The sequence below is a fragment of the Macaca nemestrina genome, chromosome 16 (assembly GCF_043159975.1).
Source record: "Macaca nemestrina isolate mMacNem1 chromosome 16, mMacNem.hap1, whole genome shotgun sequence".
Classification (NCBI taxonomy): Eukaryota; Metazoa; Chordata; class Mammalia; order Primates; family Cercopithecidae; genus Macaca; species Macaca nemestrina.
Window position 1 is genome coordinate 66,454,852 of NC_092140.1, and position 14,792 is coordinate 66,469,643.

The 14,792-nt window shown below is 40.0% G+C and overlaps 1 protein-coding gene across 6 annotated transcripts in view; it reads left to right on the forward strand.

Annotated features, from left to right (window-relative positions):
- Positions 1–1,635: 1,635 nt before the first annotated feature.
- LOC105485577 (diaphanous related formin 3) overlaps positions 1,636–14,792 on the forward strand; it is a 498,294-nt gene continuing 485,137 nt past the window's right edge. For 3 of the 6 annotated variants that reach the window (XR_011614754.1, XM_071081263.1, XM_071081264.1), the window contains exon 1: positions 1,638–1,996. Coding sequence is in view for 5 of the 6 variants with exons in the window: in XM_071081263.1 (XP_070937364.1) it covers positions 1,817–1,996 (180 nt within the window). In the remaining variant the exon portion in view is untranslated. Of the gene's footprint in view, positions 1,997–14,792 lie in introns of all 6 variants that reach the window. The other 3 variants (XM_071081266.1, XM_071081267.1, XM_071081265.1) reach the window with 2 other exon arrangements.

Here is a 14,792-nt window from a genome sequence, read left to right on the forward strand (position 1 = left end):
GTCTTTTAGCCTGCCATCCTCCTAGATATGAACCGTCTGCACTTCCTGAAGGCACCTAATCTTAAGCAACCCTTCCCACCTCTTTCCATGGAGTCTTCACCAAATCACCTAATCAAAGCCCAGATCCTTTAAGTGCTTTCTAATACCATTTACCTAAGACATTCCATGGCTCCCCATAATGCATGTTCTCCCTCCCTGAGTAATAATCCCAACTTGTTCAACTACAATATTCCTGTAGGAACATTTACGAAACTCTAAGGGCTTTACATATGCTGTTATTTAGGCCTGAAAATGTCCCTCTTTCATAGGTATTAGTACAATTAGCCCCCTTTTGTAGATGAAGCAGCAACGAAAGTTAAACATCATCTCCAGTACCAAATAGCTAGTAAATGGCAGGAATAAAATCTGTATCTGGGTCTGTCATCAAGACATAAGGAACTACTTGTAGTTCTCCTGACCTTGCTGTTCTCCTGTAAGTTTTCCTAAAGATTATGTGCTCTTTGAGGACAGAGCTGTAGAGTCTGGCACAGTAAAACAAATATTAAAAAAAAAAACCTGTAGCGTGAAGACTTACTGAGAACCAAGGCTCATTTTTTGAACCTCTGTGCCAATCTCCTCAGAGTACCTAGAGTTGCTTCTTTTACCAAAATCAATACTGCATGTTTCTCAGAGTCTTGGCCTACACCACCTCCATATAATCAGAAGACAGATATCTTAAAGGAATAGTCCCAGGAAAAGCTCATTTTTAAAGGGGCTATATTGATGTGTTGAGAAAACAGTATTGGCCTTGTAGCTTGACCTGGGGTTTACACAACAAACTCTTCTGCATGGTTTCAGTTCAAGGCCCTTTGTTATGTGACCTTAAAGTTTCTTCACCTCTATGCTCTCTTGGCCTTGCTCCTGCCTGGAATGGAATGCCTTTTTAAAATGAATGCCCCACCACTGTTTCCTGCCTAGGGAAAACCTATGCAGCCTTCCTTTTACCTTTCCAGATGCACTCCTTCAGATTTAATAACTCCCCTTTTTGCTCTCAAGGAACTTCTAAAACAACTGCTATAGACATTTACATTCCTTGGTTAATTGTGTTACGGTTTGCGAACCAGATGAGACTGTGAGCTCCTGAAGGGCTCAGCTTAGCCTAGCTCTGTCTGATTTTGGGTGGACCCCTCTGCCACCTCAGAGCGAGCACTTAGGCAGGAAATATGTCCAGAAGGCTTCCTTTTGGAGCGTCGTGGGCCCCGTCGTTTTGTCCTGCCTAGTATCCCTTCCAGCACCGTACCCAGTCCCATAACTACTTTTTCCAGCCCCAGACGTGCAAGGAGAGGGCTAGCAGATGGTTTTATATTCCAGCGCTGCTCAAATGGTGGCGCAGGGCCTGTCTCGCCCGCCTTCCAGTTCTGCTGGAACCCTATTTCCAAATCCAAAGAAATCCAGCCCGATGACTTCCTCCACGGTCCCCGGCCTTTCTCCAAATCTGACGCCACTCTACGCCCTTAAGGTGAGCGGCCTGAACCGCCAGAAGGGTTGAGTGGCGGCATTGACAGGCAGCATGGCCAATCATGTTTCGCGACGCCCGGAAGGGGCGGTACCTCAGCGTGTCACTGATCCGGCGGCGCGGGATTGGCCAGTCCGGGCCAACACGGGTGGCGGGAGTTTTCGGATGTGTTGGCTGCGGCCCCGACTTCAGCGGTTGGGCTAGGCTGTGCTGACTGGGTGACGGACCCCGGGAGACAAACCCGTTGCCGATCCCTCAGCTCCCCACTTGCAGCTTGCTGAGTGGCCACCTTCTTTCCGGTCCCCAGAGCTGCGGGGAAAGATGGAACGGCACCGGCCGCGGCTGCACCACTCTACCCAAGGCTCAGCCTCTGGGACTCCCTACCCTTCCTCAGCCTCACTCCGCGGCTGCCGGGAAAGCAAGATGCCGGGCAGGAAGGGCCCCCAACGCCCTCCGCCACCCGGTGGCCCCGAGGAGCCTGGGGAGAAGCGCCCCAAATTTGTAAGTATCGCCTGGAGCTAGGGTGGGGCCGCTCCCGTCCCGCCGTAGGGCTGACTGCCGAGGGTGGGCCCACAAGAACTTGGGGACCAAATTTTATTCTAGAGATCCCGAGGTGCCAATCATCATAGATTGACAACGACCGGGTCTAGTTGTAGCTGGATCCTGTGACAAATGCCCAGATCTTTGTGTTGCCCCCAAATTTCTTAGGGCTGATGTGAAAAGCAGTTCAAATGTCTATATGCATTGACGTCATCTAGGTGGACAATGCATTTTTTAAGTCGAACTTCTCCCTTCTTCCCTAGTGTAAGAAGGTATAAGATATATCAAAGTGAACTTTTAGGTGACAGCATTTTTTTTTCTGCTTATTATTTTAATCTAATACGAACTTTTAATTACATATAAGAAATTTTAAGGTGGATATAATTTTCCAAGTTGAAACAGCTCGTTTTAAAACTTGGCGGGTGATGTGGTCACTACTAAAGAATGTTTTGCTTAGCTTGGAAAGAATTCTGAATATTTGAAACTTGCTATTCTGGTTTGCTTGTCTTTAACACTTAAGGAAAGTGTCATGATTAGCACCTTGTCTTTTCGTTGGTGTCAACTAGTGAAAGTATAGGCAGTGATGATTATTTTGGGGGGTGTGTGTGTAAATAAATCACATAGAGGATTGATAGATTTGGGATGAGTCCAACAGAATTGAAATTTCACATTTACCACTCCACCATTTTCCTAGGAATATGGAAAAACTACGTGTGTGTGTGTGTGTGTGATAGTACAGTATTTGTCTTATGTGGGCAAGTAAAAATTGTGAGAAATTTAATTCATGATTCGCAAATTAAGGGAATAATGGTTTGTGAACCAGTTGCTAACTATAACATTTAGTTAAAAATAATAGTTGAATAAGACTGAGAACCCATATTCTGATACATGAGATATATCAGAATACTGAAAATGAGGAACAGTGTAGATTAGTTATGCCAAATTAAGTATCAAAATGGTCATAGGAATAGTGACATTTTGCAGAAGGATCAAATACGGACTTGATCATTATCCTGACAGATCTGAAGAATGAATAGGACAGAGTTAACTTCCCAATGAAAGATTTTTGCCTCATGTGAGAAGAATCCTCTAAGGCAATGACTTTTCTTCCTTTTATAGTCTACTCTCTGGGTTAATAATCATATTTTATTTGGTTTTAACTTCTGTGGTCCAGAATACAAGGTGTTATTTTCTGTGACTCATTCCCAGCAAGGAGGTCATGAAAACAGGATCTAAATTAATATTTATGTTAAGTTTCATTGAAGGATTTGATCATTTGGTTTCTAGTCTCTGTGCTGTTTTTCATTCTTATGTATGTCACATTGACCATCTCAGCATGCCATTTATTAAAAGGGTTCTCATAAAGATGAAATGACATCTAAAAGATAGCACTCTTAAGCTGTAAAGGTAAAAAACACATCTAAAACACGGTGTTTTGGGGCAGGAGTCTGATTTGAATCATGACTTCCAATTAATTTAGAAGTAATTTGGACTCTTCTTTGAAGCTAATTTAGATTCTTGCTTATATGGTAACTTCTTTAGTTATATCTTCCAGTTCATTAATTTTGTTGTCAGCTATGTCTAATCTGCTGCTTTTCTGAATATTTGATTTTAGCAATTATTTTTTATTTTAATAAGTTCCATTTGCTTATTTTTCAAATCTGCCTGGGCATTCTTGATAGTCCTTTGTTTCTTATTCATTTATTTCTTTAGACATTTCCTACTTGGTTGTTCTTATTCTTTATTTGACAGTTCTGCTATTTGCAATCTGGGCAATCTACATTGACTCAAATTCATGATGCCTTGCTCTCTTTCGTGTCCTTGTTTATCTTTGTAAGATCATTGCTTTATCTTCACCTATAAGATTCCGGGGATGCTTTTCTTTGGAGAGAGTTTGAGTTTGTCTACCAGGAGCCTGGGCATGCTACTGATTTTGGACCACCTTCCTGTTGAACTGGAAATCTTAAGATGGACAGAAGTTCCAGGCACAGCTCTACTCTGTTCCTGTCCTAAAGCTCAGTATCCCAGTCTCAAGGCTGCTTCCTGAGCAGCTCTTCCCAATTTGCCTACCTTTCACTGCTCTGGATTGCATACCAGGAACTCTTGTTTTTTGGATGGAGAGGGATCTTTGAGACCGTCAAAGGTCCCAGCAATGCCTCAGAAAGTAATTGTACTTGCAGGTGTCAAGTCAGTCACTGTTCTTGCAGATCTCATGTCAGTTCTTGGCTTTTTCTTGATTGGATGAAGTGACATTATCCTAAATCTTTTCAGGTCCCCCAGTCATTATCCGAGCCTGGGACAGCTACTTTTGATTGGAACAAGTAATATAGGTTGGTGATGTGATGGATAGGAATAATTTAGGTGGCTAGTGTTTTGCACACTTCTGCAAAGCAGCAAGCAAGTAGTGAAATGGAGTGGTAAACTGGTCACTCCCTTCTGTCTTAGTGTAAGAAAGCAGGAGCTCTGGTACTTGCTGAAATCTTGTTTTACTTTGAGTCCTGATAAAGTAGGCAAACAAATTCTTGTTTTCTACTAAATGTATAGTTGCAGGCTTCACGTAACTTGCGAGTTGGGTAAAAGAGTTTGTAGCATAGATATCTGTTCCCATAAATAAGTATAAATAGTAGAAATTAGTCTATTGTAATTGTATGATACTTTGGCTGTGCCATGAATCAATTGACTTTGGGCTGCTTGTGAATTAACCAACATGGTCTCATTTGAAAATATCTTAAGCCGTGAGCATTGAGATGGTAGGGATAGCTACTGGGGCATAGAAGAGAGATGGAGGAGGCTGAGAGGACAGGGCAAGTATCTGGGTGGAGACTTTGTGAAAGCAGATAAAATTCCGTAGGAATTAAACTTGGAACCTGCCCTAGGCCACCCTCTTAATACCTGGACCCGAGGCCTATATCCTTTGTAGAACAGAACAGTTGTCCTACAGATTGTGGAAAGCCTTTCAGTAATACCTGTTTCTCATTGCTCTTAGCAACACACAGGTAGTGGTGGCAGAGCAAGACATGTGGCTTTTAGGAGAAGTGTCCATCTCCAGGATGTAGGTCAGTCCATTCAAAGGGAGCCTGTAAATTGGTGGTCCAAGTTGATGAAGGAATTGGTTTTAATTAGGAGAGTCCTCTAAAAGTTCTTACAGACTTCAGTTTAAATCATCTAATCGTTTCCATCGAATAGATTGGTAATTATTGATTGATTATGTCATTGTAGTACTTTCAGTTTTGGTTTTGAGATTTTTCTTTTTCCTTTCCTTTTTTTTTTTTTTGAGACGGAGTCTGGCTCTGTCGCCTAGGCTGGAGTGCAGTGGAGCGATCTCGGCTCACTGCAAGCTCCGCCTACCGGGTTCACGCCATTCTCCTGCCTCAGCCTCTCGAGTAGCCTCCCGAGTAGCTGGAACTACAGGCGCCCCCTACCACGCCCGGCTAATTTTTTTTTTTTTGTATTTTAGTAGAGACGGGGTTTCAGCGTGTTAGCCGGGATGGTCTTCATCTCCTGACTTCGTGATCCGCCGGCCTTGGCCTCCCAAAGTGCTGGGATTACAGGTGTGAGCCACCGCGCCCGGCAGGTTTTGAGATTTTTCATCTTGTCCTTTAATTTCTGTATATTTACCAGTTAACTTTTCTGAGTGAGCCAAGCACTGTTCTAGGTATGTTATAATTATCAACTCCTTTAATTCTTAGAAGAATCTTATGAGGTAGGTAGTGTTATTAACCTGGTTTGCCATAGGAGTAAACCAAGGTATACAGAGATTAAGCTGCCTAAAATCACACAGCTGCCAGTTCATGAGGCTGAGATTTGAACCTAGGCATGCTGGCTTCAGAGTATACATTCCTTTTTTTTTTTTGAGATGGAGTCTCGCCCAGACAGGAGTGCAGTGGCACAATCTTGGCTCATTGCAACCTCCACCTCCTGGGTTCAAGCGATTCTCCTGCCTCAGCCTTCTGGTAACTAGGATTACAGGCATGCGTCACCATGCCTGGCTAATTTTGTATTTTTAGTAGAGAAGGGGCTTCACCATGTTGGCCAGGCTAGTTTTGAACTCCCGACTTCAAGTGATCCACCTGCTTCGGCCTCCCAAAGTGCTGGGATTACGGGCGTGAGCCACTGCCCCTGGCTTCATCACTGTCCTGAATTCTCTCCAGTAGCTGTTGGGAACTTTACCGCTTCTTTTCTCATCCAGGAACCATTAGCAATAATTAGTGATGCCTTTAATGAATATATAATATGAGTATAGAATTGATTTTCTGATTATAGGCAGGCTGCGAGGTGAGAAGATTTACAAGGTTGGAGAATTTTTGTTGATTGTACAGGTAGTAGGAATTTGAGTAGAGATGAAATCCCAGTAAGCTTGATGAGATTAGTGCATGTTTGCCAATTACTTTGGGTTATTTGGAAGCAGGTGTAGTAGGCTGAACAATGATCTTCCAAAAGATAGACACTCCTTAATCCCTGGAACCCGTGAATGTTACCTTATACGGCAAAACATGACTTTACAGGTTTTTTTTTTTTTTTTTTTAAAAGAAAGGGGCCAGGCAGGAGCAACAATTAAACGCAATGTATGACTGTGCTGTGGTGTAACTTCTGACAGCAGGATGTCTGAAAGAGATACCGCTCTTTCTCTTCCAGCCCCTGAGAGACAGGGTATCTCATAGCCTCCAGCCTCCTGCCAGAAGGATGAGGAACCATCCTTCAGTGCTTGCCTGCCTGAGTTTGGGCTGCCACTCTTTGGAACTCCCTGCTCAGCTTCCCAGCCAGCCCAGATTGTGGAATGTGGCTGCTTCTACCCCGTTGGCTGGGGCAACCACAGGTGATTCAAGCAACCTCCACCTGGGCCTGTTGAACTCCACCAGGAGGCAGCCCCAAAGTTCCACACATCTGGACATCTGGGGCCTTGGACAGTGATAGGGTCAGCACATGGAGATTGAATCTATGTCTGAGGTGGATACACATTAACTTAGCTCACAAGCTTAATAAATAAACTGTAACCCAACTCATTAATGTATACCAGCCAGTGTGTGGCAGCCAAATCCTTCAAGGCATGCAGGCCCCAGAACAAAGGGGATTAACAAAGAGCAGATGAAAACAATTCTAGCCAGTAAGCTAAAGGAGAAATCTGGGGAATTCTGAGAAAGATGTCTTTGCTTTGTAAAAAGGGACTAACAAAAATTTTGCATCCAGTATTGGCTGAGTGGCTGTCATTGGACCACAGCCTCTCACATGACAAAATTATAAAAAGCAACTATTAAAACACTGGAGAGTGATCAAAAGACATGGCTATTGGAGTCAATACTTGGAAGAACGGACTAGCACTGGATAAGTTTGTCATTTTTTGCAGCTTTTTGCATAGGGGAAGCCCCTAATCAGGTTCATGATGGGTGGTTAAAACTAGAATATAAGCCCACAGTTGTACTGGCATAAGAAACCAGAGGGCAGAGTTCTGGTGACCATATAGCTGATAAATGAGGAGGAAGTCCTAGAAAGGAGAAGGAGCCACAAATGGGTAGCCCCAGATTCTGTGTGTAGACTCCTCAAATTTCTGAACCCCATATGTATGGGACAGACTCCAAGCAGCACAGGTAGGGCTAACGTATCTGAACTAAGATTTCAGGTCCCATCCAGCAGATGGGACAGTATGTGCAGTTTGAGAGTTAAGCCAAGTTAACTGCCTGCTAAAACAAACACAAAAAGCAATACTTCTCAGAAGAATAGAAGGAATTCAGAGTCCCGACACCATACATTCACAATGTTCAGGATACAGTGCAAAGGTACTTGACATTAGGAAAAAACAGGAAAATGTGACCCACACAAACAAGAAAAAGGAATCAGTGGAGACCAACCTCAAGATAACTCAGTTGTAAACATTAATAGACAAGGATTTTAAAGCAGTGGTATAACCATATTTTTTTTTTTTTTTTTTTTTTTTTTTTGAGACGGAGTCTCGCTCTGCCGCCCAGGCTGGAGTGCAATGGCCAGATCTCGGCTCACTGCAAGCTCCACATCCCGGGTTCACGCCATTCTCCTGCCTCAGCCTCCCGAGTATCTGGGACTACAGGCGCCCGCCACCTCGCCCAGCTAGTTTTTTGTATTTTTTAGTAGAGACGGGGTTTCACCGTGTCAGCCAGGATGGTCTTGATCTCCTGACCTCATGATCCGCCCGTCTCGGCCTCCCAAAGTGCTGAGATTACAGGCTTGAGCCACCGCGCCCGGCCGGTATAACCATATTTAAGAATATAAATGAAATATGCTCACAATGAATGAAAAGATAGGAAACCTCAGCAGAGAAACAGAAACTTTAAAAAGACCACAGTGGAAATTCTAGCATTGAAAAATACAACATCTAAAAGAAAAAGGCTAACAAGAAGCAATAGCCCATTTTTTTGCCTTTGGCCATAGTCAGGATGTGATGCTTATTTTGCCATAGTCTTCTTCTGGTCATGAGGATAGTCAGCTGAGGACAAGGCCCATGTGCTGTGCTACATATGGAAGAGCAAGAATATAGGAAGGGACTGGGTACGGTGGCACATGCCTGTAATCCCAGCACTTTGGGAGGCCAAGGCAGGTGGATCACTTGAGGCCAGGAATTCGATGCCAGCCTGGCCAACATAGTGAAACCCCATCTCTACTAAAAATACCAAAATTAGTCAGGCGTGGTGGTGGGCACCTGTAATCCCACCTACTCGGGAGGCTGAGGCAGGAGAATTGCTTGAATCTGGGAGGCAAAGGTTGCAGTAAGACGAGATTGCGCCACTGCCCTCCAGCCTGGGTGACAGAGTGAGACTCCTCTGTCTCAAAACAAAACAAAACAAAACAACACAAAAATATATATATATATATATGAAGGATTTGGGTCTCTGAGCCACTATAGATTAGATTAACCTAGGAACTTACCTGCCAGCAGACATCTTGTACTGGTAGAAAAAGAAAATGCAGTTATTCAAGCAACTTCTGTTTGGAGCTTATGATACTAATATGAGAAAGAAAGCATTGTTAGGGCTCAGAAAGTTATACCCCAAAATATGCCACTCTGGACTTCAAATTGAGAGAACCTGGGGAGCCGGAAATGCAAGAAAGGGTCTTCTCTGAAGTTCCCCTATCTACCTAAAGGTTGTATCCTCCAGAAGATACTCAACTGTTGTGAATCCCTTTCTCAGACATCTCAACTCAAATAGTTGCATCCTGAAGGAAGACTAGAGTTGACACCACACCAAGCCCCGACAAACTTTGTCTCAGACTGTTGTCTCTTCTTTGGGCCCATTCATCCCCCCTAAAGATTATTTACTCATCCTGTAAATTGCCTTACATCCCCCACTTCCTTCTTCCCTATGAAGAAAGTATTTAAGCTTTAGCCATCTGGCCCTTCTTTGAGTTTCATACTTTGTTTGACTCCACACTTGCCACACTGGCACATAATACCTCTGTATGCCTTTTCTCCTGTTTTCTTGTTTAAAGGACTTTACACAGATGATTAAGGATTTTAAAATGAGGAGATTATTCTGGATTATCACAGTGGCCCCTAAATGCAAACACATGTATTGTTATTTGACCACAGAAGAGGAGAAGGTGTTGTGATTGCAGGGGCAGAGATTGGTAATGCAGCCATCTGAAGCTGGAAGAGTCAAGGAATGCTACTCCCCTAGAACTTCTAGAAGGAGAGCATCCCACCTTCATTTTGGTGCAGTAAAACTGATTTGGGACTTCTGGCCTCTAGAACTGAGAGAATGAATTTCTGTTGTTTTAAGCTGCCAATTTGTGGTAATGTGTTAACACCTGCCATAGGAAATGAAGCTAGGTATAGTTACAAGGAGGACCATCAGATTCATTTAAATCTCTCCTTTCACTTTATTTCAGAGGGTTTGTAATTTGGGAGGGCAGAAGATAACCAAATTACAAAAGAAAAATAAACTGTAACTGGAATAACAACCAAAACCTCCATTCATGTTTTGTCTACTCTATGATATTTATGGTTTCTGTAAAGCTGGGAAAAGATAGATGTGATTTCTGAATGCTCTTTTTGGTTTTTTGAACTTGTTCCTTCATTGAATTCTCAGCTTAAGTGATGCTCTCAGTTGTCCTAGGGTTAAACTGTCAAGAATTTAGATACTGTTTTTAGTTGAAAGCTTTAGGCACCTAAATTTTATTCATGTCAGAATTCTACCTAACATACACCAGACATTGTAACCTTCAGAAGGAGGTAAAATCATTTTATTCAGGCTGCTCCTCTAAGAAATTGCTCTCAATTATACCAGCCTTTCTTTCCTTTCTATCCTTCTTAACAAAACAGAAAAACCCAGTTTTTTTTTTTTTTTAAATAAATGATTTATCAAAAGAAGCCATATATGTTAAGTGGCTTTTTGGGGGATATATTTAGTTGCTGAAAGTAGATAACATATGGTGTTTAATACTCCTGGACCACTCTGGGTCTTTTCTTTGAGGGTAAAAAGGGGTAGAGGTAGGGATAGGGATGATTGTCTCAGATTTAGAGCAAGGCTTAATTGCTTTTTTCAAAGACTCATGTCTTTAATTATGAAGCAAGCAAACTGACATACATTTATTACATGGTGAAATCTTGCATCTCATCTAGTCTATCTTGTAGCAATTGCTTCTGAACAGATGTTACCTGAAACACCTTTGTGCAGTTGGTGGAATGCTAAAATTTGTCATGCTTTTATTATTGTTGTCTTGAATTAACTCTACTTTATGACATAACTTTATTGCTGTGTCCTAGAATCTTTATATATTTATTGCCTTATAAATTGGATTTAAAATTGGCTTTTTATATAGAATGTAAATTAACATGTGTATAACTTGTTTATGCTTGCAGAATAATACAGGAAAAAACTGCTACGTATTACACTAATGTCATTGTCTTTAACTCAGCACATAGTATCCTCTAAACTAGGAATCAAATGAATGCTAAAGAATATGCTTATCCTTACACTCTTGCTTGTTTATCTCAGAAACTAATTTGACTTTTAGATCTATAAAATATAGATTAAGCATAACCTTTTACTTCATGGGATATTAAGGATCAAAGCATGGGCTTTCTTTGAACAGGATCTACAAAGGTAACTTTTCTCTCAGTAGCAGCAGGATGGCATTGAAATACCTTACCATTGGGAGTAATTTTTCTCAAATAGCAAATTGAATAGTCTTTATTAACTTAGGGGAAAATTTAGGAGTTTAAATAAGCTTTGGTCCTGAAACATTCATGTTACTAGTTACTTAGTGAAAAGTATTTGGAAATGCTTACCATAGATTTTATTCTTCAAAAGACCCACTGCTATCTTTTCTTACAGTTTTTTTGTAGAAGAAGCATTATGAGTAACATTTATGAGCAGTGACTTGAACCACTCTCAGGGGTTGAATCCCAGCAATATCACTTATTAGCTGTGTGAACTGAGCAATTACTTAACCTTTCTCTGTGCCTCCCCTTTCTCATGTGTAACATGGGGTTGTCATGAAGATTAAAAGTTATGTTTTGGGCCTGGAATAGTACCTGGCTCATTGTAACCTCTATGTAAATATTTACCATTTACAGGATTGTTGTTTTTGTTATCAACAGTAATCATAGTACAATTTTTGCCTATACCTTAGGGCATTAGGAATACATTGGATATTTGAATAGCTTTCTAATGCTGGAAAACTTAATTGAACCAGGCTTTTTCCTCTTGGTGTGGTGGAGGCAGAGGCATTCTGTTCTTAGTTCTTATCCTGGCGTACCAGGTAACATTTGGATTGATGCAGGGTTCTGATCTGATGGCTGAATGGTCAGAGCAAGTTTCTGAAGCTTTCTTAGGGGCCTGTTCTTTATTTCTAAAATGGAGGTAATATGATGATGAAACTTGGGGTACAAATGTAACTTACAAAAAAACCTATAAAGGAAACAACTTTAAACTTAGGAAAAAAAATTCTTGTGATACTCCAATATGGACTTGAATGATAATAAAAATAATGTTACTAATATATGTACAGATAAAAAACTAAGTATAACTCTTTATGCCTATCACTTTTTACAGCTATAAAACTAAAACAGATTTACATCTATAATCCAAAACAAAACTATAAAACCCATAAAATTCAAATTAACGGCAACATTAATTTAATGCGATTGATGATGTTTTGCTGAAATTAAGTCATCATTATTGGATTTAATAGTGGAAAAATATGTGTATATTTTGCTGTTTTTCTTTCTATCAATTTGATTCTTGGGTGGAAATGGAATCCCAGATGCTGAGGAAGATATGTGTAGACTGAGGAGTTCACAGATAGCCTTACACTGTTAGTAGGGGCCTGTCATCAGACACCATTATCTTTTTCATAGTTCTTGGCTTGAGGCTGTAGATGAAGTTGTGAACTGTAATACACCTGTTTTTAAAAAGAAAATAGCCATATATAAACATTTTTTAGTAAATGTTATGAAACTGTTGAAGCAGCAGAAAAAAATCAAAACTCTTATACTACCCGCTTCTATATTCATTTTTGTCTTGAAATCTAATTTTCCATACCTGTGGGTGCATAGTTCCCAGAATAGGGTGATTTTGGAATTATAAATAGGCTTTTGGAACTGAATTCTTCCTAAGTGGAAGAGCTTGTGAAAATCTGTTGTGTCATGATGTTGCTTGGCCCTCATTGGGTACCACATTGGTAGTAAATACAAAAGCATTTACAAAAGTAAAACCAAAAGTTCCTGACAGAACATGGTTATAGAGTGGGTCACTCACAATGTCCAGAATATGCTTACTTTAGTTCTAATGTTTAAGATGATCTTGAAAAAACGTAAGGCTTAAGTAGAATTTATGGAAGGCATCTGTAGACCAGTTTGGGGTACCCAGAGATGACTTGAGTCAAGAAATTAGATGTGTACCTGAACCAGGCAAATGTTTTTCACCTTAGTCCTTTGTTTAGTGATGAGATAAAAGTGATTAGTAAGTATTTATCAGTAGTGAAGGATGTATACAATGTGTTTCAAAACAGTTTGCTTCTAATAGTTTTTTTGGGTAAACAAGAAACTTGCAATCTTTAAAAAATATATTTTATATATGTGTCATACAAAAGAGGTGTAAAACATTGTATACTCACCAATAAGCTTAAAAAAATGAAATACCATAAATTCCATTGAAATGTTCATTTTCTCCCTTCCTATCTTTATCTCCTTTTAATCTTTACTCTTCATTTCCTGGGTTTATAGGGCTTTTTTTTTTTTTAAATTCAATTTTGATTTTTTTAAATTCAATTTTGATTTTTTAGGGTTCCAGTTTATATATATATACACACACACACATATAAATGCACATATATACATATACACATACATACACATATATGTGTGTATATATATGTTGCTAATATATGTACAGATATAAAACTAAGTATAACTCTTTATGCCTATCACTTTTTACATCTATAAAACTAAAACAGATTTACATCTACAATCCAAATATATATATAGATAGCTAGATAGCTAGGTAGATATATGTATCTTTCCCTAAAAGTAAATCTGTGAATGGAATTAATACTCCGTAGCTTTCTGATCTCTCCATCTTTGAGGATCATGGCAGATCTTAAATATCGGAAAGGAAGGGGGAGACTATCATTTAATGTATCAAATGTGAGTTCATTCTGCGTGCTGAGGGATTTGGGATATAACCAAGCAGCTGTGGTCTTAAGTATGCACCCTCTTGAGTTGAAGATGACTGAATACCTGTTCAGAGTACTGTAGTTCTCTCAAAGGAGTTATGGTGTAGAATTTCTTGAAGCCCTTAGTAAAAGCCCTTAGTGGATTAATTGTGATATCCATAATGCTGCATTTATTTGGTTAATTTTATTATGAAGTATCTTCCCAAGATATGGAGAATTTATCCCGTAATTGCTGCATTTTTTCTGAGGTTGGCTGTTTATTTGGGTGTCATAAAATGAAACTTTGTAACATTCAGTTTTTAAATAAAAGATTTGCAAATTGGTGACATTAGTTATGGACTTTACTATAGAATTAAACTGTTTTTGTTTATTAAAACGTTTGATTGAATTCATTGCATAATGACAATTACAATTCTTTTTTAATGAAAAAATTGACAGCCTGGGAAATGAACATGAAAAATGGAGTGCATATAATCTGCATTGAGAAATTCAATGTGACGATTTCACTTCTTTATAAAAGGTGACGGTCTCCAATTAAAACCATGTTCTAACTCCACTCGGTCTCTTTTGAGGGTATAATTTTGCTCTTATTGTTATGTTATATTGAACCTGCTTGTAGTTACTTTATGCATGTGTTTGTAAGCTTTTGGAAGTCACTTTCTCTGTGGTGCCTGGTATAGACTTGTGCTTACAGTAGGAATCTGAATGTTTGGCTAATTGAAAATCGAAACAAAGTACTCTTGTAACTTTATATTTCCTGGTTCATTAACCCATTCATGATGAATTTGTTTAAATGTTATTAATATGCCCTAATTATTCATTTCTTTTTATAAAAGATCCTAGTGGTGGTGGGCAAGGGTATGTAAAGACTACCAGAAACATATGTGGGTTATTGAAGAACTTGGGCCTGGCATTGTGGCTCTGAAGTCCCACCCTTAAACTGTGATAAAAAGACTTGAGAGAGACTCAGACATGGCTATATATCCTTGGGCAAATTATCAATCTTTGTGCCTCTGTTTTCCCTTCTGTAAAATGGAAGTAATTAGTCTCTATGCTTATAGATTGTTGTGAAGATTAGTTGAGTTAACACATGTTAACTCAACATGTTAGC